The sequence below is a fragment of the Diabrotica virgifera genome, chromosome 7 (assembly GCF_917563875.1).
Source record: "Diabrotica virgifera virgifera chromosome 7, PGI_DIABVI_V3a".
Lineage (NCBI taxonomy): Eukaryota > Metazoa > Arthropoda > Insecta > Coleoptera > Chrysomelidae > Diabrotica > Diabrotica virgifera.
This window is the reverse complement of record NC_065449.1, coordinates 237998686-238024868: the sequence shown is the minus strand read 5'-3', so window position 1 is coordinate 238024868 and position 26183 is coordinate 237998686. Positions and strand designations below refer to the sequence as shown.

The window sequence follows — 26183 nt, the reverse complement described above, 5'->3', positions numbered from 1 at the left end:
CCAACCAAACTTATAAAATTTGTTTATTTCAAAAAATTTTCCATTTTCTACTTGATCTATCCTAAAATAAAAATCACGAAAATGTTTTTATACCTTTTTAGGAAAGTTAATTAGCTATGTAGTATTATAATAGTAAATTTATTTATTAAAACACATGTGGATAATCCTTGTTGAATAACTAATAATATCGAGACCTTTCTTTTCATGTGGTGAACATGACATTGAACTGTCAATCATATGAGCGGGCGGGAAAACATAACAAGTACAAGTAAAATTAGAATAGATTTTCTTTATTGCGAAAGGTACTAAAAAATCTCGTGTCATCAAAACATAATTTTTGTAGGTCAAATGAATTAATACGTGTGTCTTAAATTTTTGTATACGTCTTACACTAATTCATAAATATGAATACTCGCTCATCTGCAAGATTATGTTCAAAAAATAGAGGACAGTCATTTAGAGATCTTCAAAAATTTTCAAAATATTCCAGTGATTCCAGTTCTGACGATGATAGTGATCTATATTATGAATCCATATCAACTCCAAGAAAAACCAAATCAAAAGCAAAGTATGAAGATAGTGGAACACCTCCAAAGCAAAAGAAAATAGAAGCCAGAACTCCAAATAATAAATCTACTGTTAGGTCCACTACGAATACTCCTTCACTTCAAAGGTTAGCTATTACAAGCCCAAAGAAACCAAAGTCAACAAGAAAAACCCTTTTTAAAGAAAATGACACTACAAAGAAAACTACAGAAAATAAGGTAAATATAATACATATTATATAAGTAATCAAATGATATCAAATATTTTTCATAAACAGATATCCCCCTGGTGGTGGAAAGACTAGTCACTAAACCACCGGAGAAAAAACCCAGTACCTTTTGCTTGATTACAAGATTACATATTTTTAAACCAAAAACTTTTATTGGTCAAACTGACAGAACCTTTAACAAACACATATCAGAACACAAAGGAGCTTTCAATAATAGAAAAACAGATCAGCGTTTCCCAACCAGTGGGTCACGACCCACTAGTGGGTCGTGGGGTGGCTCTTACAGTAGCTGAGTAGCGACCAGAATTGTTTTTTCCCAGGCACCAGTCTGATCGGTTTTCTCCCACTCGCTTTCTTACTAGTACCCAAACACTCAATTCTGGTTCTCAGTCTGACTCTGAACTCTGGTATTTGCCCGAGTAATAACATAGGACAGTGGACATACTCTTTCTAGCGTTGTTTTCGTTTAAAAGTAGTGTTTAACTATTAACAATGGAAATTGGCTGAAAAGTGGTTCTTGTGTTAACTGCAATCTACTGGAGAAGGTGAGCTTAATTGTCCATCTACTAGCAATGACGCTAAAGTGCCTCAAATATTTTCAAATGTTAAGAAAGGAAAGAAAATGTTAAGAAAATATTGTCCTACATACCTTCAATATAGATTCACATTCATAGGTACGGAAGAAGAACCTCTACTTCTTAGTTTCGAAACCTTGGCTAACGAGAGTATGAAGCCTTCAAAACCTAATTTCAACCACATTTCAACTAAACATCCAGAAACCTTAAATAAGCCATTGATGTTTTCGACACCCCCCATCGAACAAGGTTGTAACTCAAGTTACATATTTTTTCAGATTTCAACACAGGCGAATTCAGCAAAAAATTGCGCACACGTCAATATAAACGACATAGTTTAATTCTCAATAGTTTGGCTAATAAGAAGTTGTATTTTAAGTTACGTATGCCATTTTACTCCATTTTAGCTTGAAGAAGGCAGTAACACTGGATACTCCTATGTAAAATATTTTTACTTTCTTTATACTTGACGATCAACAAGGTTTTTAAATGAGTTACAACTTTGTTGCACATATGTTTAATTTATAACGTATTCAAACATATGGTGCATCTCATAAGTCAAATTATCGAAATAAAAGTAAAAACGGATTTACTGAGTTTTTTTTTTCTTTTTGGTAGTTGCGGTGGACAAAATAATTATCGAATAGTGTTTGCTACGTACTTATATGTAGTGAAAAAGTTTAATATTAACATTACACATGTATTTTTAGAAATAGCACATTCACAAAACGAGGGTGATTCAATGCATGCCCTTATAGAAAAACAGAAAAAACATTGAGTTATCTATGCTCCACACCAATGGTTAACCATGATATGATATGCCAAAGCATCAGGCAAGCCTAAATCCATAAATGAAATAAATCAGAAGCAAATTCTAAATTTTGACCCATTTAAGGGCACACATGTTAATTTTGAAGTAGATATTAATAGTAAAAGAGTAAAGTAATAAACTAAAATGGTTTAAAATTAAATATTTACAGATACGCAATAAAAATTCGAAAAATTTGAGATATTTTATACCATGATTTTTTCATAGTGATAGAAGTTGTGTTGAATATTATTGTTATTGTAAAATTTATAATTTCCAATTAAAATTGTGTAAACTGTGAGCTGATATTTTGTTTAAATATACCATAAAAACTAATTTTCTCCTAGCTATATTGCAAATAACTCAAAACATACAACCTTTTACTAGTAAACAGGAAAAATAATTAACACGGAGAATGTAAAATGGTTGTTAGGCGAGTTACAACCTTTTTCTACGAATACTCATGTTTAATCTCAAGGTTGTATCTCAATCAAACTCAAGATTCTTCATAGCTAATAAAATTACAAAGCATACATCTCACAGTAATCCCTTATTATGTTATAAATATCATATCACATTAGTGTAAAAGGGTCTAATCATTTCTCTACAAATTTTTAAAAATTCTTGTTTTCGTTTTTTGCCTCTCTTGTAAAATCGCTAAAAATGAGTTACAACCTTGTTCGATGGGGGTGTCGTTTTGTCCAAAAAAATGACTTCGACTCGGTCAAATATGGAGAATGTGGCATCTGGGCAAGGTAATAAACAAAATTACTATGGCCTCTTACCAGCTGGCTTTGCTAATATCAAAATATAGCGCTCTGCACACATCAGGCAAGAATGAACCTTATTTTACTCGGGGCAGAAATAATTTCGTCACTTATTAACAGATATGTAAAATACCCCTATCCAACACTACAGTGAAACATAGAATCAAGAAAATGTCTGTTAACGTAAAGGAGAGTTTAATATCTGCTATGAAAGAAACTGATTTTTATTCTTTACAATTAGACGAAAGTACAGATATTGCTGACAAAGTTAAATTGTTATGCTTAGTAATCTTTAATTTCAATGGGTCAGTTGAAGAAGAAATGTTATTTTGCCACACACTAAACACCACTACAACTGTCCAAGACATTTTGGATTTCTTGGATAGTTTTATTCGTGAAAATGGAACTAATTGGTCCAAATGTGTCGGGCTTACAACCAATGGAGGTGAGGGATGGGCCGCGAATAAAAGGTTGGGAACCACTGTTCTAGATCATAATCATTCTTTTAACCCTTAGTCACTCCACGGTACTTTTGAGTACCACCAAATTCTGGTACCCTTGTATCCCCCCAAGCGTTGAAGTAGATTTAATTTGAGAATGTTCTGTTAAATATAATTTCGTCGGTATACTGCGAAAACCAGGTAAATGCCGAAATACCGAAACCGAGAAAAAACGTTTTTAAAGTTTAGTGTTTTATTTTGAATTAAGAGGACAACTTGAGTTTGATATTCGGTATTCTAGTGAAAGATGCATATATCAGAAATGATATTCTATCATTAGTTTGAAAAAGTTAAGACACCTAGCTGATTAAACCTAAATTTAAGATGGAGATGCAGTCACTTACCTGGTTTTACCTGTAAATCTACATTAATCAGTTACCCTTAAAATAACACATTTATAACAAATATAATAAACCAAATATAATATTTTGTATTTTTGTGATCGGATTATGAGGCTTTAACTAGTTAATAGCAACGTTTTTAAGGGATTAGTCGATAATTATAACATTTAACTGGTTTTCCCTGAAGATTTTATTCAGAGCTGTTTGTAGTTATATGGATATTATTTACATAAATGATAGGCAGTTCTATCATTGCTATGCTAGTTGGCGAAGTTCTGTCATAAAGTTGCTTAAGTTTTTATCGACTAACATAAGCATGCTTATGTTAGTTAATAACCCAGCTTGCTTTTTTCTTATTAACTGCCATGCAGTATCAATAAGAAAATGAAGCTTGGTGACGCGTCATAATTGAAATGTTTGTCTCTTCGTTCACGAATCTCATCTTTTTATCAATAATCACATTATTTTTTCGCCGTTTTGGTCTTTTGTTCGGTTTTTAATTAGAGTGTGTGACAATTTTTTTAAATCATAAAAGTCGTAGTACATTATCTAAAATCTTTACACTTGTATGGTTCTATACATACTTTTTTATCACTGACCTTGACATTTTTAGATTCCCTTGCATTTTGAAAAAACAGACAAGTAATATGGCATACCATAGAGAGACCCGATTTCTAGCGGTTTAGATGCTGCTATGTATATAAAGTCAACTTCCATACAAGAATGTCCCGACTCTAAAAATTTATGTTACGATACTGTCCTTCGCAGGTATAAGAAAATACACTTATTTAACTTGCTTACATATTCTTGGACACATTTTGGAATGAGAAATTTTAATAAAATATACATGTAAAATGTATTAAAGACATTTATCACGTTTTTACTGAATATGGTATACAGCAGTAGAAATATATTGTTGTCCGGCAAAATAATTTAATGTGCGCTTACTTGGTTTTACATGCAACAGAACTTTAATTTTGTGGAAGTAAGTAGCGATATATTGTTTTACTTGACAATGAAAAGTTGGTTATGTGTAACTTATTTGTTTATCACACAAATTATCTGCTGAATGGTAAGTCGTATCATTTACTGGGTTTTACCTGTATGTAGAGCGTAAAAAGCTGAGAATTTTGGAATACTTAACTCAGTATTTTAAAATTTGTCAGTTACCTGGTTTTCGCAGTATACCGACGATTTATTAGCTATCAGCTAATTTTTAATACTTGAATACTTCATAATATACTTTAATCATTCAAACGATTTGGTATTAAATACACAGTAAAATTTGTAGGTACTCTAAAGGATCGTTAAGAAAAAACAACACTTCTTTTTGCTTATTTTAAAAAATTATGACTGAAAAAATAAGGCAGACTTAAAAGTACCGTTGGGAAGTAACTGTCAAAAAAATCTAAACGTGCCACATCACTGTATTTTGTAGATTAATTATAGCTTATTTTTTTTTCCAGAAAATAGAACGTATTTTAACTAACTCGGATTCTGAATGCACTAGTGATGATGAAGAATCTTCAACAGACATACCAAAGAATAGAAATGCATATCAGTCTGCTAGACAGGCACTGCATGGGACAGCTCCTACTGAAATGCCAGGTAGAGAAAAGGAGTTAAAGGATCTTAGGGAATTTATTGACAGGCACATCAAGGATCAAATTTCAGGTTCGCTGTATGTAAGTGGACCTCCAGGAACTGGGAAAACAGCATCTCTAAATATTATTCTAAAAGAGAAAAAAGTGAGTATTTATGAAAATTTTGCAAAGTAAAATTTTTGAATCTAGTGATAATCAATTTTGTTAAATCTTAGTAAAGGACATCGCACACATCTTATGGAAAATATAATGTCACTCAAATTCAATAAAATTTATACGAATAGATTCGTTTTAAATTAACGGTCAAATCTTATCATTGCGCCAACTCTTAATTATGATTAATTACGGCGCAAATTGCAATTAAAGTTTATCGAAATCACATTTTTTGAGTCAGTAAAAGTGTCAGTTACCATCACTATTGCTCTGGGTGCTATTCAAAAGAGCTTAAACCCCCCGCTGGGCCTAAGCGAATTAGTGAAACTAATCCTCTGATTTATGGAGTACCGACAATTTGGGTGTTTTAAAATATTTTTTCTCTCTCTAACTTATGTACGTATCCATTTGATTTCAGATTTATTTATATCAATTTCTTCTCTTATTATTGAAAATATAGAGTTGGCGCAATGATTTTTGACCGTTAATTTAAAACGAATCTATTCGTATAAATTTTATTGAATTTGAGTGACATTATATTTTCCATAAGATGTGTGCGATGTCCTTTATTTTGAGTCTCTACTCTCTACACTACTTTTATTCCAAATTTTTTACATTCATAGTATTATTTGAATAATTTATTTTTCGTATGACTGCGAATGGGTCATCTTTGAAAAGAGGGAGCTAATAACTTTTAAACATAAAAAATCTTTCTTCAATAGATATTATCGTTTTTACTAAAAAATGTTTTGGGGTAGGTACTGCATCAAACTCCAACATTGAAATCTTGAAGAGGTTCTGTTCAAAGTTTCTTCGAATTATTACAAATGCCCCATGGTATGTTACAAAAAATAATATTATTAACATCAACCTAGAAATTGCAACGGTAAAGAACTTAGTAACTTTGCTCAGAAATACGAAGACAGATTGATGCAACATCCCAACGTATTAGCGAGAAACCTGATGCGATAACCAGTTAGACGCAGACTTAGATGGAATATACCCAGTGATTTACCATCACGATTTTCATTATGTGCCCTAATTTCCAGAGTCAAACAATTTTATAGTTATGTGAAATATATGTAAAGAAAATGGTTAAAGAATCATTTTCTTCAAGATACCCACACTAGCGTTTAAAACATTTACTTATTGTAACTTGTTTTACAGATTGTAAATAAATTGGGAGTTTAAATAAAAAAAACTTGAGAATGTTTTTTTTTGACTTTTTTTAAAAGGCAAAACCTGTAAGAAGTGATAATAACCTTCTTGCCATTGTCATTGACTTACCATAGCACTGGAGTAGTATCAAATGTGCTCTACTGTTCTATTTGACTTGACTAATACTTTAAATTTTCTTTTTTTTTTTAGTTGATGTCTGGTGTAAGCCATGTATATGTCAACTGTACTGCAATTAAATCCCCTACAGCTATTTATTCAAGAATTTGCAAAGAATTAAATATCAAAGTGGATGGTAAAAGCGAAAAAGAGCATCTGCTTCAAATTGTTAAATATTTGAAGAAAAAACACAAAACAATGTAAGTATTGGCGAGGAACCGCAAAGTGGGCGACGCCTGGTGGCGAATTTGAAAAGCATCAACTCAAGGAAAACATTGACTTTGCCATTAATTTGTGTACATATTTGCGGTCAGTTTATGTTGTAATTAACAATAATTTCGACTTAAAAAAACTATTGCAGTGTTCCTCAGTATTCAAGTATTCATTCCTATTATACTCTACGTAATGACCTAAATTAACCAATGCCAAATCACACATTTTGTTAATTTAACGTTTGTATTAAACGTAGTATTTTTTAATGTTTAAGCGACTGCAAAATTAAATAAATAAATAAAATGTAGTATATATTCTGTACATAAAATGTACATTGTTATGCAAAATATCCCGACCACTTCGTAATTTCCAGAACACAATTATTATAAAATAAATTCACCTACTTAGTTTCCAAGTTTCCAGTTTTTATTTAATTAAAAATTGTTATCTGTTGGTGTAAAATAAACTGTAGTGCACCTATTAATTAAATTAAAAACAAAATTAGAAATCGTCAGATAGATTAATAATTTTTAGAACGCTGTGTGATTATCGGGGGGCCATATTTTTTATGAAAAAAAGGTAAAAACAAATAAGTAGTTAGCATCAAATTTTAATGAATGCATACAGATTAAACATAATTTTGAGTCGTCTTTAACTTATAAGATGTCTTAGTTGCAAAACTTAGTGGTTACTTTGGCAAAACACTCCTGTAAATGATTTTAATTTAACGTTTTATAACTGTGAATTCAAATGACAAAATGAATTGTTTTCCTAGAGTTGTCGTCCATCTTTGAAATTTTGAGCGCCCTCTGTTGGAATTTAATTTTGCGAATATGTGTACTTGATTACCAATTAAAGAGTAGTTTCAATTATGATGGTTATGTTAGGTTAGGTTTGCAACCTGATTTGATCCATAGACTTATAACACCTACAGTGCACCCTGCATTCTAAAACTGTTCCTCCAGTGTGGCAGATAGATATGTCTATAATTTGAACAGTTCTGAGCTTCATTTCCATGGTCTAGTTGTTAATCTGGGCATGGACTTATTCAAGAGTGGGTGAGGTCCTATATCTTTATCATCTTCTACCATGTTTGACGATAGTTTAATACAATAAACAGACCTCAACTAAGGTGCCCAAGCTTGCAACGGTTCATTTAGTAATGTAACATTCATGGATCGTCAGTACCCTTGATGAATCCCGTGTGCCGACATACTGTCAGTGTGGGCATTGATTGAGTTGATTGGATGAGGATTGCTCCACCATAATTAGAATCCTAAGAATCACTTTTCCGATTTGAGAATCTCAGCCATGTAACCTATACCAATGTCTTCAGTTTTTGAACCAAGAGGTATTCTTTCTTTTGTAATTCCTGCCTTTTTGTATTCAGTCCATTTTGTGTACTGGTATCTGCTGACTTATATAAATATTATATAAATCGACAGATTAAATAATATACACTAAGCATCAAAATTAACGCACCACCTTAAAAATGGGACATTTTTGATGTCTCGCATTTCCTAAACCTGTTGTCCGATTTTAGTGATTTTTTTAGTATATTATAGCTTTATTCTTCATAGTCCAGAAAGCCACTGCGCATCCGCTAGGAAAAATATTCTAATTCGGATTCTTTGCACAATCTTACTCAAAAAAAAAATTTTCTTACCTTTTAACAAATTTGCATGTTGCCAGGACCAAAAGGTGGTAAAAATTTTTTTAAACGTTTTTTTTTGTTTTTTTTCTTATAATTTTTTTTTGCATGGAAAAAAGTTTTTTTAGGTTTTTTGGATCATTCCAAACAGAAAAGGTCTTTAGTGACTTTTCTCTAAAAATGATAGTTTTTGACATATAAGCGATTAAAAATTGAAAAATTGCGAAATCGGCCATTTTTAACCCTCAAAAACTATGTAAACAACTGAAAATTTGAATATTGCCAAGGTAGGTAGATATTCTTTAAACATCGCTTGATGAAATCCCGAAGAGTTTTTTGCAATACAATATTCAAAAGTCCTTTGTTGTTTAATTGCTAATCAAGCGTGCGCGACACTATTTTCCACCGACAGTATGGTGCAAATGAAAAGAATAAATTCGTTATTTTGTAAACCGGCGACTTTAAGGAAAAATCCCGAAACAGGTCGATTTTTATTTTTAAGTTATGATATTGTGGCATATATGGTATACTAGTGACGTCATCCATCTGGACGTGATGTAATCGATGATTTTTTTAAATGAGAATAGGGGTCGTGTACTAGTTCATTTGAAAGGTATTTCAATTCTCTATTCAGTAATGTAAACATTTACATAATTATTTATACAGGGTGTCCTTCTACTTCTTTTTTTGTCAAATAATTTAATTTAATAAAAATTTTTTTCACACCCTGTATAACTAATTAGGTAAATGTTTATATTACTGAATAGAGAATTGAAGTACCTTTCAAATGAGCTAGCACACGACCCCTATTCTTATTTAAAAAAATTATCGATTACGTCATCACGTCCAGATGGATGACGTCACTAGTATACCATATATGCCACAATATCATAACTTAAAAATAAAAATCGACCTGTTTCGGGATTTTTCCTTAAAGTCGCCGGTTTACGAAATAACGAATTTATTCCTTTCATTTGCACCATACTGTCGCACAGTGGTTCCAAATGCTGAAAACGTGGTCACGAGGCGCAGAAAAAAGTCCCTATCTAGGGATTTTCATGTTTACAGTTGTTTTCTCATACTATCGTAAAGTCGTAATACGCAGGTATAAGGATCAGACTGGATGTATTGTGGTTCATAGCTGAGGAACAAGTCAGCCATGTACGAGGTTATTTTGGCCGGCAGAGAAAGTGAAAAAGAACGCGTATATTGAAAACGCTGTAGAACGTTCTGTTGTTTATCAATTTTATCGCTGTAAATAAGATTCTTCTTTTTTAAGTATGTAGTAATGTAAGATGTAAGTTAACTTAAGATTTAGTAACAATAAATACCTTAAATTTGTTAATACATAAATAGTGAAAATATACTTGAAATAATCAAAATTTTGTAAAGATACATTCAAAAAGTACAAAATTCTGCATAATTCTGCGACTTATGTTTATTAATCTTAAAGCATATAGTAAGAAGATACAGAATCACTTTGGTTTAGCTGCCTATAACTGCCTATGCATTGCTGGCAGTTGTTTAAATACAAAAGTGGGAAATGACGTATATTACATGATTCTGGTGATTGTTGAGTATGTATGGGCGGTTGTACATAGGTAATAGGTTCTGAATATTGTACTTCATAAACAAAATGTATTGGTAATCAGCCACTTTAAAAGACCCTCATCATATAAATTTCTAAACCAATATGCGTTTAAAATAAAATGTTCGAATTTCTTCCGGCCATATTGAAACCGCCATTTTGTTTTAATAAAAAGTAATGTTATATTTGTAATCACCGACCTTAAACTACCAAAGTTGATAAAAAAATTTGCGTTTTGATTGATATTCTCAATTTATTTCCGCCATGTTGGACCCGCCATTTTGTTTTTCAGAAAAAATAATGTCAGATTCGTAATTAGCGATGCCAAAAAACCTTAAGAACGAAAGTATCCGAAGTGTATCAACACTAAACGCTTTTAAAGGTTCATGACCACGTTTTCGGCATTTGGAACCACTGTGTGTCGGTGGAAAATAGTGTCGCGCACGCTTGATTAGCAATTAAAAAACAAAGAAGTTTTGAGTATTGTATTGCAAAAAACTCTTCGGGATTTCATCAATCGATGTTTAAAGAATATCTACCTACCTTGGCAACATTCAAATTTTCAGGTTTTCACATAGTTTTTGAGGGTTAAAAATGGCCGATTTCGCAATTTTTCAATTTTTAATCGCTTATATGTCAAAAACTATCATTTTTAGAGAAAAGTCACTAAAGACATTTTCTGTTTGGAATGATCCAAAAAACCTAAAAAAACTTTTTCTATGCAAAAAAAAATAATTTTAGGAAAAAAACAAAAAAAAAAAAAACGTTTAAAAAATTTTTGACCACCTTTTGGTCCTGGCAACATGCTAATTTGTTAAAAGGAGTCCTTTTTGAGTAAGATTGTGCAAAAAATCCGAATTAGAATATTTTTCCTAGCGGATGCGCAGTGGCTTTCTGGACTATCAAGAACGTCGATGTAATAACATTATGGCTAAGCAGGTAAGTGTCATTGTATACCGGGTGTAACAATGATAGTGTGTTTTTTCCTCAAAGTTTGGAACACGCTGTGGAATATTCTGGCGCATATAATATATTGAAATTTAAACTCAACTGTAGCCTTAGACTTTTTTAATATTTCGCTTTTTGATTCACTCGCTAATGTGGGATAATAAAAAAGTTGAGTATTTTAATAACGAGCCATGTTATTCGTCAATACAGGGTGTTTCTAAATAAGTGCAACAAACTTTAAGGAGTAATTCTGCATGAAAAAATAATAACCGTTTGCTTTACATATAAACATATGTCCACAAATGCTTCCTTTCCGAGATACGGGATGTTAAATTTTTTCTTACAAACTGACGATTTATTTATTGCTCTAAAACTGGTTGAGATATGCAAATGAAATTTGGTAGGTTTTAAGAAGTAGTTATTGCGCAGTTTTAACATACATTTAAGAATTTTATATTCACCATTGGCGTGCATACGGGATGTATCTAAAATGTTTATACCCGTATGCACGCCAATGGTGAATATAAAATTCTTAAATGTATGTTAAAAAATGCGCAATAACTAATTCTTAAAACCTACCAAATTTCATTTGCATATCTCAACCAGTTTTAGAGCAATACATAAATCGTCAGTTTGTAAGAAAAAAATCAACATCCCGTATCTCGGAAACTAACCATTTGCGGACATTTATGTTTATAAAGCAAACGGTCATTATTTTTCATGCAGAATTACCCCTTACAGTTTGTCGCACTTAATTAGAAACACCATGCATTGATGAATAACATTGCTAGTTGTTAAAGTACCCAACTTTTTTATTATCCAACATAAGCAAATCAATCAAAAAGCAAAATGTTAAGAAATCCTAAGGCTACAGTTGAGTTTTTATTTCAGTATTTTATATACGCTAAAATATTCCACAGGGTGTTCCAAACTTTGAGGAAAAAACACACTATCATTGTTACACCAGGTATACAATGACACTTACCTCTTTAGCAAGAATATTATTACATCGATATTCTTGAAGAATAAAACTATAATATACTCAAAACATTACTCAAATCTGACAACAGGTTTAGGAAATACGAGACATCAAAAATGTCCCGTTTTTAAGGTGGTGCGTTAATTTTGATGCTTAGTGTATAAATAAATTTTACAAACAAAACAAGAAATGTCAAATAAGTGGACAAGTGGACATCCAATAAAATAAGTGGCTGCCACTGTTTTCTAAATTATTTTGTTGTTGGGGTTTCCTTTTTTATATTTGTGTGATTCATCAGTCAATCTTACGATTAGTACAGAGAAAACTGTAAAAGAGCTGCTGATAGAATCCAGGTCTTCTGGTTTGGTAAGCCAGTACCATAGGCACTGAACTACAGCTGCCACAGCTCTTTTAATCAATAAACTTTTGTACAATATGATCGCCATTATAAATCCACAATGTTAAAATAAACTTTTTGTTTCAGTTTATTAGTACTGGACGAAATTGACCAATTGGAAAGCAAAAATCAGTCAATCCTGTACACAATTTTCGAATGGCCCTCGAAACCAAATGCTCATATTCTGTTAATAGGAATAGCAAATGCTCTCGATTTAACTGATAGAATACTGCCTAGACTACAAGCACGCTGTGAACTTAAACCTACTCTAATGCATTTTGCTCCATATACCAAACCTCAAATTATAGAAATTTTTACCTCACGACTTAGAGCAGCTAACGTGTTAGACATTTTCTCACCGGCAGCAGTGCAGATGTTGGCCGGTAAGGTAGCAGCAGTATCTGGAGATATCAGAAGGGCGTTGGATATAGGAAGAAGAGTTGTAGAATTAGCAGAACGAAGCAAGAAAACTGGAGCTTTGAAATCAGTGGAAAATCTTGCGAATCAATTGGTTGATGAAGAAACTAAGACTGTAGACCTGAAACAAGTATTAACTGTTTTGAATAGCGTATATGGCACCTCCCAGAATCTGGACGACAACACTGAAGACTCTTTTCCACTTCAACAAAAAATTATTATCTGCTCGTTATTACTAATGCTAAAAAAGAACAAAAGTAAAGATGTTACGATAGGAAAGTTACATGAGGTTTATTGTAGAGTTTGTAAAAAGCGAAAAATTGGTTCTGTGGATCAAACTGAATTAGTTGGATTGTGTGCGTTAATAGAATCCAAGGGTATAATAACTGTGAGTGGGAAAAAGGAACCGAGGCTAAATAAAGTTAGTATGGTATGGGATCAAGACGAAGTCACCAATGCTTTAAAAGATAAACAGTTAATTTCGGATATTCTAAAAGACGAATCTTGTTTGGGGAAATTTTAAATTATTATATAAATGTACTGGGTTCTAAGACTGGAGGTCATTGTACAATTGTTTGAATATGAACATTAACAGGGGATTTGCGATCCACACCAATAACACATTAATATAGATTATTTCCTATGAAGTCGGTTACAGCTTTCTGAGACACAGAACTTTAGTCAAAATACTGCTCTCACTACCTACAAAGTTCCTTGGGTCTTCTCTAATAAATCTTTTTCTTCTTCAGCCTGTTTACATCCACTCCTGGACAAAGGCCTTCCCATGAGTCCTCCTCTCTTCTGTTTTGTGTTATTAAGTGCCAGTTTCTCCCCACTTGTGCTTTGATGCCCTAATAACACCAAACATTCCATGTATGTTCCTTGAATGTACACACAGGATATTGAAAACATTTCTGGAATGTCCTCAAAAGCACAAGAATGTACCCTAAATGTCCTAGGAAAGTCCTCTGTCCTCTGTAAACATTCCTTGAATGTCTTGTTGGAACATTCCATGAATGTCTACGAATGTTCTTTGGACATTCACAGTATGTATATTTTATATACATTCCCTGGATATAGTCGCTGATGTGACACAATACCTCCGATTTGTTTTTTCATGAGTTTTGTAAGAGAGACTAAAAACTTTTTTTACAGTCACCTCCTGTTTTCTTGATATAGGTCTGGATCCCGCGTGTGAAAAAAAAGTTGATTAATAGCAAGCTGAAAATTTGTTAATAGCTTAAGGGTGTCTAGTCGAATAAACTTTGATATGTGTGAACACTGGAACAGGGGTAGTTTTAATTGTGGAACAGGTTAAAAATTTGGAATGGTCACAGCACGAAAACGGCACATTTATTTTGTCCGACAGAACAGACTTAAACTCTCCGAACAGAGATTAAACTCTCATGAAAAAATCAGACTGCTATTTATTACCTGTCATAATTCCTGTCATTTGACATATTCTACATGTTCCACTCATTAAAACGCCCATTTGGTGATAAATAGCAGTCTGATTTTTGCATGAGAGTTTAATCTCTGTTCGAAGAGTTTAAGTCTGTTCTGTCGGACAAAATAAATGTGCCGTTTTCGTGCTGTGACCATTCCAAATTTTTAACCTATTCCACAATTAAAACTACCCCTGTTCCAGTGTTCACACATATCAAAGTTTATTCGACTAGACACCCTTAAGCTATTAACAAATTTTCAGCTTGCTATTAATCAACTTTTTTTTTATACGCGGGATCCAGACCTAATATTTTTTGATATGTTTTGTAGTAAATTCAACTATCTATTTACTACAAAACATGTCAAAATTTACATGTGAAAACAGGAGATGACCCTAAAAATGGTTTTTCGTCTTCTACAAAATTCATGAAAAAGCAGATAGGAGGTATTGTCACATCACCGACGATATACCAGAAGTATATGTGGCCATATCAAATAATACATCCTTGATAAATATAAACATTTTTATTGCAAAAAATCTTGTCATATATTTTTTTCCATAATCATCACTACGATGATGATTCATTGTATTGAATTGTACATTACAATTACAATCTGGTCATAACTGACCAATGAGTAATTTTAATTTAACCTAAATTACTACTGTTCCTTAAAATGAAGAGCTTATCCCAAGCGTCTCTTATCTAATCTAACAAGATCGTGTACTAGTCTAACATACACAGGCACACAAGCACTATGCTCTGCTTTTCACTATCACCTATCACTTAAACTAGTTCAAAAGGTTTTGTCCTCTTCAATCTTCTAGTTTGCCCAGTAGTATCGAGGAGCTGGATTTCCTCAATATTCTTGTAGGTACTTATGAAGTTGTTGCTCGTGACTTCCAACTTTAAAAACAAATCCAGCTGTAAAATATTTATGTGCCTGAAGGCTTTTGTATGCTTTCATCTGCTGCTTAGAGAGTAGTAACTGTGAGACTCCACCAGATATTTTTTTTTTTTTTTTTGGCTTTAAGGTAAAACCCACACAGCCAGATACAAATTTTGTAAAAGAGAGGGCAAGGATTTGACACAAGGATTACACTCTTCTCGCCCAGGGGCCGATCAGGGCATTTTATAAACGATCAAAGGTAGGCCTCGGATAGATAAGGTATATATACATTAAGGAAAGACATAAGGTAGCAGCAAAAGGTATTATTAAATTTGTATTTTTGTTATTCTGACGAAATATAACAGACAATCTTAAATTTCTTTTCTGTTTAAAGCAAGAAGATGCATTATGTTATATGGGCTTTCAATGTTCAATTTTAGAAGTTTTCTGAACAGCTCATTGGATTGAGCCCTATATTTTTGGCAATCAAAAAATATGTGGTCCAGGTCACCGATTTTATTACAAAATTCACAAAGATCACTCTCAAGTATTTTGATTTTATGTTAGTGTGCTGGATAACACGCATGACCAAACTTCATTCTACTAATAGTGGTTATGCTTTTGCGATTGTAATCGAACTTATTGTACCAAGGTTTTTTTCCTCGAATTTGGTTTCTATTCTGGTGTAACGTGTTGGATTTGTAAATGTGTATTCTTGCCATAAGTAGGACCATTTTCTGATCATTTTATGTTTTGATATGTTTATTTGTTCATCCGTAGTTAATTGGCAATTTATCTGTTCCCCCATTTCTATGCTTTCTTTGGCAATTTTGTCTGCAATTTCATTGTTTGTTATTCCTACGTGTGCTTTAACCCAGAAGAATTTTATAAATTTATTTTGATCTTGTAATTTTTTAATAATTGTTTGAATGTTAAAGATAATATCATTTGTTGTGTTTGAGTTGGATTTTAGAATTTTAAGAACTGAAAGTGAATCGGAGAAGATAATGGCATTCTGTTCCTCTTCCTGTTGTACATATTCTAGTGCTTTTAGAATTGCTATTGCCTCGGCTGTGTAGATAGATGTATTTTTATGTAGCTTATAGTGATTTTGTATACTTTTAGGTATTACGAAGGCACAACCTGTGCCGTCAGTGTTTTTTGATCCATCAGTGTATATTGTGACATAGTTTGGATGTTGGTCTAAAATTTGATTAATAACTATGTTATTAGATGATGCTAATTCAGAGTAATGGGGTATATTCACATCACATACAACAAAGTGAACAAAGTAATCGATCTCTACCTTTGTTTGTGGTTGTAGGGTCACGTTTCTTAATGCTTCACAAATAGGAGGAGAGTTCTTATGTATCCAAAAAGGCTTAGTTAAGTCGTATTCGTTTAACTTGTATATGCTACTAATGAATGGTGAATTTTTCTTTAGTGATTTAATAATCATTTTTTCAGCTAAAAATGATCTTCTCAGTTCTAATGGAGGTTCGATTGCTTCAGCTCTTAATGGTTCAACTGGTGTAGATTTCATTGCTCCCAGACATATTCTAAGTGCTTTGTTTTGTATTATGTCCAGCTTACGTAGATTGGTTTTATTGGCCGTTCCATAAAGTGTACAACCATAATCAATTATTGATCTTATGTAAGCTCTATAGAAAATTAGTGCTGTTTGAGGTTCTGCTCCCCACCAAGTTCGCATGATGGATTTTAGGAAGTTTAGTCCTTTGTTGCATTTTATCTCTATTTGTTCAATGTGTGGTTTCCAGGTCAGTTTTCTGTCTAATATAACTCCTAAGTATTTGGCATTGGTATCCACTGGAAATTCTATTTTATTTATTTTAATTTTCTGCATTGGTTTCACATTATGCCTGATGAAGATAACGACTTTGGATTTTTCAGCGGAGATTTGTAGTCCTAAATCATTTATGGATCTTAAAAAGAGTTCTGTGCTGGAGTTTAAATGATTGATGCATTCATCGAGGTGTTTGCTACGTGTATAAACAACAAAATCATCGGCATATTGTATCATAGTTGCTGTAGATATGGAGGAGTGTAAATTAGTGGTATATATATTGAAGAGTAGTGGTGCAAGAACAGATCCTTGTGGCAACCCTAAATTTGCAGTTTGGTATTTCACTTGACAGCCATCACATCCTCTGAGTCCTACTTGCCTGTTTATATACAATTTGCATATGGTGTTAGCAACTTCTTGAGGTATTTGTAATTGTATCATTTTTTCCCGTAGAATGAACCAGTTGACATTGTCATATGCACCTTTAACATCTAGAAACATCGTGCCATTGTAATCATTTTCAGTTAAACATATTTGTATGTCTGTAACTAAGTGTGTCACCGCATCAATGGTGCCAAACCCTTTTTTAAAACCGTATTGTGTGGTTGGCAGAGAGCCAGTTGTATTTAACCACCATTCCAGTCGGTTTTTAATTATTCTTTCAAAAATCTTGAGTATACATGGCATAAGTGCAATAGGTCTATATGAATCGCATAAGTGGGGGTTTTTGTTTGGTTTGTGTATGGGTATTACAATAGTCTTTTTCCATTCTTCTATACATTCCCCATTAATCCAGATGTCATTTAGGATTTTGATTAGAAACATCTTGGCATTGTTTGGTAGTTGGTATATCATAGGATATCTAATATCATCATAACCAGGTGATGTATTCTTTCTATTTTTTATGTTATAGTTTAATTCTGGCAGACTGATAGGTTCACAGAATATTTTATGATTGGTATTATTTTGTTCTTGTTTTGTGAAAATGTGTGATGTATCATTCAAGGCATTAGCTGGCGAAATTTTATCTAGAAATTGTTCTTGCCATTCATAATTCCCCGATGTATTAACTTCCCCAGATCTATTCATTTTTCTGGCCTGTGTCCATATAGTTGTCAATGGTGTATTTTTATTTAAGTTTTCACACCAGTGCTGCCAATATAATTTGGCTTTATATTTTAAAAACTTCTTGGTTTTTGAATTTTCGTTTTTACATTTCATATAGTTTTCCATGGTGCTTTGTTGCTTATATGTTTTGAGCATTTGTTTTCTTTTTTTAATAGCATCTTCGCAGCTTTGATGCCACCATGGTGGAAGAGAGGTTTTTTTGCTCATTTTAAAAGGTTGGTAGATGGGTATGGAGGCATTGGCTGCCTTATTTATCCCTTCAACTAATAAGTTGTACTTATGTTCTACGCTGTTGTTATTTTTAATGTGTTGTGAGAAGTATGTATCCGCAATTTCTTGATATAAGCTCCAATCTGCTTTATTTAGGTTCCATTTTGTTTTAGGTTGTATTATGATGTCTCTACTTTCCATTCCTTTATTAATTTCTATAATAATTGGAAAATGGTCTGAGCCCAGTACATCAGGAAAGGTTTCCCATGCACAATTAATTGCTATGTCTGGAGTTGCAAAAGTTAAATCCACGACTGAATTATTCCCATTATTTGTGAACCTTGTGGGGTCTCCGGTATTTAAAAGTACTAATTCTGTGTTGTCTGAAGCGGTTATTATTTGCGTGCCTTTGCTGTTATTTTTGTAAGATCCCCATGTTTGATGATGCGCATTGAAATCTCCTCCAAAAATGCTATTAGACTTGGTACAGTTAAGAATTGCCTCCCAGTCTGCAACTGTTGTTCGTATATCTGGTGGGCAATATATCGAGAAACATGTTAGTGTTATTTCACTGTTGTCCAATATCTGTATTCCACACATCAAAATATTTTTGTTAAAATTTTTTGTAATTGTAATTTCTTCAAAACGAAATACATTTCTGACAAGGATTGCGACACCAGCATAACCATCATGGCGATCTTTACGTATAATTTTATAGCCTTTGAAATTATATTGTTTATTTGGCTTAAACCATGTCTCTGAAATTAAGGCAATATCGATGATATTTTCATTTAAACATTTAACTAAACTCAATTTATTAGCTACAGCCGATTGCGCATTCCATTGTAAAATCTTTATCTTATTTTTTATTTTATTAGCCATTATTTAAGTTTGTTATATTTAATAATTTTATCATATATGTAAGCTCTATCTAATCTTTCTAAATCGTTAAAAGAATCAAACTCTTTGAGTACACTTTTTAAAAAATTGAAAAACATATTAATAAATTCATCTGTGTTAGGATCAGAATCGGAACTGTGTAAAACATTTGGTGGCAGAGGGTTTTTTGGTCCAAACTGAAAAGGGAACATTTCTTCAGCTAAAGGAGATTGGGCTTTCCTCTTTTTATATTGAGAAGAAGTTTCAGGTTGACTTGGTATTACTTTTTGTGTTTGTTGTTGGATACTGAATGTGGATGGTTTGGAAATATTATGTCTGACATTGTTTTGCCTTGGAAGGGGTGGAAAACTTTCATTATTTATCGTACCTAATGCTTCAAACCTATTCGTTGTAGTAACAGCAGATGTATATGATCTTTTAAGACTGTCCTTTGCTTCCAAAAAAGTTAAATTGTTTTCTGCCATGTGTCTTTTAATTTCGTATTGTTCTTTAAATTTTGGACACTGTTTGGATATGGATTTGTGCTCAAAGTTTTTACAGTGTATACAATAACTGTCTTGCGGGTCTCTACAGTTATGATCATCGTTTTTCTCTTGTGAGCAGTTAATACATCTCGTTTTTGTACTGTTGCAATTACGAAAAATGTGTCCGTGATGCAAGCACCGGTAACATTGAACAACTCTATGCACATACGGTTCTACGGAACAGGCCACGCTGTTTATATATACATTTCTAGGTAAAATATTGCCTTCAAAAGTAAGTAATACCATTTGTCTAGGTATATATGCTTTTTCTCCGTTTATATCAACTTTCCTTTTGAGTCGAGTAATTTGTGTTACTGATATATTGGATATTATATTTTCGAAAAGATATTCCTCACTGAAAGCAGTATCTACGTTTCTTATAATTGATTTTCTTTGTAGCAGGTTATTTGGAATGTATGCTTTTAGTTGTTCCTCTTTTAAATTCTCATTCTTAACTAGATAATTTGCATCTTTGGGGCTTTTAAGTTGTACTCTTACCCTATTTTTTCCTACTCGGTCGATGCTAAGAATGTTTTTAATTCCTATTTTTTTTATGAAAAAGGTGACCTACCTGCATAGGGTGAATTTTTCCAATCTGCTCCTCATTTATTTTGTCAATGAATACATATACCTTATCTGTATAGAGATATCCTTTTTGTAGATTGAACAGCTTGATTTCTTTTTCTGGATCTTTGGTCTTTTCGCGTTCTTCCTCCTGGTCCATGTTTTGGGTTCCCCCTTTATCAGGGGGAGAGTTTTCATCCATTATTGTAAACTCCCACCAAAAAAACACAAAACAAAAACAATAAACACTTCACAACACTGGGTTTTTTATTAATTTAGCCCGGTATGAAATTAGTTTATTATTAATTGTCACAAAAAACTTGTCTTAATCACTACTTAAGCACCTGTAATTATACGTGTACTCGATATGAATGATCGTACGAGGTCCACCAGATATGTATAAATATCTATAATAGTAATTTGGTGGAATGCGCTTTACTGTAAAATCCAATTCTGACTGAATTGTATATGGATCTGAATCCCCAATTATTTTCAGCTTCAATAAATATCTAAAACACTAAAAGAAATAATGTTATTGCTTGCAAAATTCATCAATATTGATAAATATCAGGGAAAAATGAACAGTGAATAAAAATTGTTTCCCCTACCTTTCTCCAACATCTGGAGTTTCCAATAATAATTTCCTTAAATAATCACTTTGCATTGTGGTAAAGTTTATAAAGTTCACAAAATACAGCAAACGAAATCCAAATGAATCCAAAATAGACAAAATACAACGATAAACAATGAAAAATAGATATTACAAACATAACCTCTGTAACTTTTTGTATGCCAATGCCAACCAGAAATCACGTGGTTTGGATTGCCTAATACATAGATACACGCCCGGCAAATTTGAGAATGAACGCAAATTGAATAGTAAATGGCCTCTCTTAAAATATTGGACATTGGTAGTATGTTCATAGAATGCCTTGTGGTAACATTCCACCAATAATTTAATCAGACGTTCACCGAATGTTCCTTGAATGTCCAGAACATTCAAACATTAATAGAACTTTGATAGTACATTCCTGGAATGTTTTGTGTTGTTAGGGTGTCATCTAGCTATTGTTTTTGTGTTTTCTCTACTACGACTGTGTTCGCATGGTCTCCAATGTACAATGTTTCTCGTCCACCTGTCGTTGTTTTGCCGTACCACGTGCCTGACCCAGTTCCATTTCATTTGCGCAATTCTTCCAATTACATCCTCCACCTTAGTCCTGCTTCGCACATCCTCTTTCGTATATGTTTTCTTAGAGATACTCCCAACATAGCTCATTCGGTGAACCTCTGTGTTATTCTTAATCTATCATTCTAATAAATGGTTCTCAGTAAATTGAAGATCCCAAAACCATATCATGTACTTTTGCTATGGTTGCTGAAACACTTTTTATAAATATGTTCTTCACATGGATCAACTTCAAAATTTCAAAAATCTTATTATAAAATATGTTGTCAGGGGGATGAAACGTCCCTCTTTTAGGGGTTAGATATCAGGAATACATTAAATACTCATACTATGTTTATTTAATCACTATATACGCTAGTAACGAGTTGGTGGACGAAGTCTATATTCTAACTACATTGATGTCTAAATAATGAATGATGAATAATGAATGATTTCTGCTTTACTTTCTCCCTATCTATAAATAAATCGTAATTGTTATGATTTCATAGCTGAATGTGACCATAAAATACTAATAGTACATAATTGCTGACTCCGTTGTTTTTCAAAATGAGTGGTCTATATTGCAGAAGCAATGTCACCTAATTTACGAAATTAAAACAATGCATGTAAATAATATTTGTTTGAGACTTTTAAAAATTAAATCGATATGGATAACTCTTATTTTTTGAATGCTAATATAAATCCTGTACAATCTGATTAGAATTTAAATTGTGTTCATCAAACAATACTACCACATTTAAAAAAATACAACAATGACTCAGCTAGCACTCCCTAAACAGAGAATGACAACAGATATGGCCTCATTATGTTCATCAAACAGTGTATTTATGTATAGCGTTAACAGGCCTTTTAGGCCAATTGCTGGATGGATAATTTTCATTGTTTGCTGTTCTTAGCTGTCAGCTTCCAATCTCTTATTCCCAACTCACTGACATCTTCCAGTGCTGCATCTCTCCATTTCCTTCTTGGTGTTCCTCTCTTTTTTTTTGCCTCATGTGCTCTCCAACCAATATTCTTGACTTGTCTGCCCTCCTGTATTCTTTCTAGATGACCAAGCCATTTTAGTCTGCGTTTTGTCACTATTTTTCTTTCATAGCTCTACCCTAGCGTATCTATTACTCTTGGTCAATCTTCTGGATTTATGCTTCTTTCCTACATACTACTACTACCACTACATACTAAGACAGCAGTTTTTATATTTTATTCTTTTATCTGCTTTTTTTAAGTGAGATATTGTGAGTTTCAATCCTATAGTATAGAGTATAGAGGACCATTTATGTTTATAATAGGGATAGGGATCTGTGATCCACACCAATAACACATTAATATAGATTATTTCATCGTTTCACAGTTGCAGCTTTCTGAGACGCAAAACTTAAGTCAAAATACTGCTCACACTGCCTGCAAAGTCCTTAGACCTTCTAATAAATGCTTCTCAATAAAATGAAGATCTTCCAAAACCGTATCCTGTATTTTTGCTATGATTGCTGCTGATGAAGCCCTAGTTGTGTGTTCTTCACAGGATCGACTTCAACAACCTGATCAGAACTGAAATGTGTTCATCAAACAATACAACCGAATTTAAAAAATAAAACTGACTTAACTCCCTAAACAGTGAATGATGACGGATATAGCCTCATCGTGTTCATCAAATAGTAATACCACATTACAAAATGAAATGACTCATCTAATAGCGCCATCTTTGATCTAAGACCAAAAATTGTTAAACTATTCATGTACATTGAAGATTATTGTGTAAAACAAGAGTGGCACTGAAATGACTAAAACACAAAACAGAAATTCTCATGTGAATAAAAGAAAAATTTGGGACTATTAGTGCATGTCTTAAATCCTGAATCAATTTTATTTTTTATACAAATTAAGACATGAAGCTATTATTTTGCGATTGCATATTTTTATTAATTATATGACAGGAATAAACCAACACATATTAATTTCTGTTTTGAAAAAAATATGGAGATACAATTTTTTAAGAAAATAGTTTCATAATGGTGGTTTATTCCTAGACATTTTTTAATACTTGAGGAATTCTTTTTCTCATAGACATCTTTCAGTGCGTCACAGTTTTTCGATTTCTTTCTAACGCATTAAATTGTATGTGACAGAAATAAAGGCACGTCTGTGATTACAGACATTTATAACATTTATTCTAGTTGTCTATAGATGGCGCTATAATCGAAAAAAAAATTATTTACAAATTATACAGGGTGTAACAAAAATACAGGTCATAAATTAAATCACATATTCTGGGACCAAAAATAGTTCGATTGAACCTAACTTACCTTAGTACAAATATGCACACAAAAAAAGTTATAGCCCTTTGAAGTTACAAAATGAAAATCGATTTTTTCCGATATATCGAAAACTATTAGAGAGTTTTTAATCAAAATGGACATGTGGCATTCTTATGCCAGGAACATCTTAAAACAGAATTATAGCGTAATTTGTCCACCCCATAACAATTTTATGGGTGGTTTGTTCCCTTAAACCCCCCAAACTTTTGTGTACGTTCCAATTAATTCTTTATTATGGTCTCATTAGTTAAACACAATGTTTTTAAAACTTTTTTGCCTTTTAGTATTTTTTCGACAAACCAGTTTTAATCGAGATGCGGCTTCTTTTTTAATATGTTTACATAAAATTTTTATGAGGGTTTTGTGCCTTTAAAGACCCCAAATGTTTGTGTACGTTCCAATTAAACTATTTTTGCGGTATCATTAGTTAAACATAGTGTTTTTAAACCTTGTTTGTCTCTTAGTATTTTTCCGATAAGGCACCATTTATCGAGAGGTGGCTTCTTTTTTAATATGGTCCAAATATACCTCAAACTGTAATTTATAAATAAATTACGAGGGTGTCTATAATCGCACTTAACCATATACAAATATGTGGTGGATTTGACAAAATTATTCAAAATATCTCGATAAAAACTAGCTTTTCGAAAAAATACTAAGAGGTAAAAAAGTTTTAGAAACATTTAGTTTAGCTAATGGTACCACGATAATAATTTAATTGGAACGTACACAAAAGTTTGGGGGGGTTTAAGGAAACAAAACCCCCATAAAATTTTTATGGGGTGCACAAATTTCACTGTAATTTTTGTTTAAGATCCTCCTGCCATAAGAATGCCACATGTCCGTTTTCAATAAGAAACCTCAAATAGTTTTCGATATATTGGAAAAAATCGATTTTCATTTTGTAACTTCAAAGGGCTGTAACTTTTTTATGTGTACATTTGTACTAAGGTAAATTAGGTTCAATCGAACTATATTTGGTCCCAGAATACGTATTTTAATTTATGACCTGTATTTTTGTTACACCCTGTATAATATATCTACGAATATAATCTGTACAATTTATAAGACTATACAAATCAAAGAAAATACCATTTTATAAATGCAATAAACGCAATTGATTTGTTTTTATGCCAAATTGCAAATAAAATGTGACAACTGTCAGATTTAACTAAAATGTCATGTTAGAATAAATGTTATAAATGTATATTATCCAGAGATATGTCAAGAATAGATCTGGCTAGGGATATGATGCTAAACAATGCATCGGGGTGTAACGTCGATATCAATTACGGTGGTCTAGCTATCTTTGTCTGTCGTGCGAGTGTGAGCGTATCTACCAAGAGGTGGGAGTAATGGAACGACAGTTACACAGAGGCGGCAGCCATCATATGCTAGAGAGAGAAAGCTAAGCGCCAGTAGAGAGAGATAGATAGACCACCGACCCGAACTGCTCCGCGTTACGCTATTTTTCGGAGTTGGCCAAATCTATGTGTATAAGATCTTTGATATTATTACGGACTTACCTTTTTTTCTATCATTTGTGACGCACTGAAAAATGCTCATGAAAAGAAGCATAGGTACTAAAATTATTTTAAAAGAAACCTACGAGTTTTACTTTTGAAAAACTTAGTTGCACTGTATTTAAAATATAATTGGCATATTATTTTCTATTTTTAGTTTTTAAAAGAAAAATTGAAAGTATATTTAAGTATTTCTGTAAATATATCTTTATTGAACTTATTTATTTTACAAAAATGTAATTTTTTTAATAAAACAAATTTTATAAGTTTTTAGTTATTTTCATGAGCAAAAAATCGTGAATTGATTAGTTGGTAGAAAAGAGTGTTCCCAGACCAGGTTAGCTGACTGCATGAGTTACTTTTTCGGAAAGTATTTCCTTGGAGATTCCCTTTTCTTGGAGAAACTTAAACGGTTGCATAAGTCTTTTAATTTCAAAAAAAAAATCTAAGAATGTTTTTATTCTATACGAAAATATAGTACTTCACAGTATTCACAGCAAATTTGAAGTGAGAGGATAGGCAAGGCAATAGTTGGTGGCTGTGAGGCTGTGTGGACTGCGGAATAAGCAACCCAGCAGCATGTCTATTAAGCCAGATCATCCATTTCATAAGTCCATATTTGGAATAGTTTCATATTTTTT

General features: G+C 32.5%; 1 protein-coding gene across 1 annotated transcript; it reads left to right on the top strand.

Annotated features, from left to right (window-relative positions):
• Nucleotides 1–22: 22 nt before the first annotated feature.
• On the top strand, nucleotides 23–25811 carry LOC114327851 (cell division control protein 6 homolog). The gene is made up of 4 exons (XM_028276567.2): nucleotides 23–764; nucleotides 5233–5514; nucleotides 6892–7058; nucleotides 12722–25811. Exons 1-4 carry the CDS (start codon nucleotides 405–407, stop codon nucleotides 13572–13574), a joined length of 1662 nt encoding a protein of 553 aa, XP_028132368.1. The 5' UTR covers nucleotides 23–404; the 3' UTR covers nucleotides 13575–25811.
• Nucleotides 25812–26183: the final 372 nt, after the last annotated feature.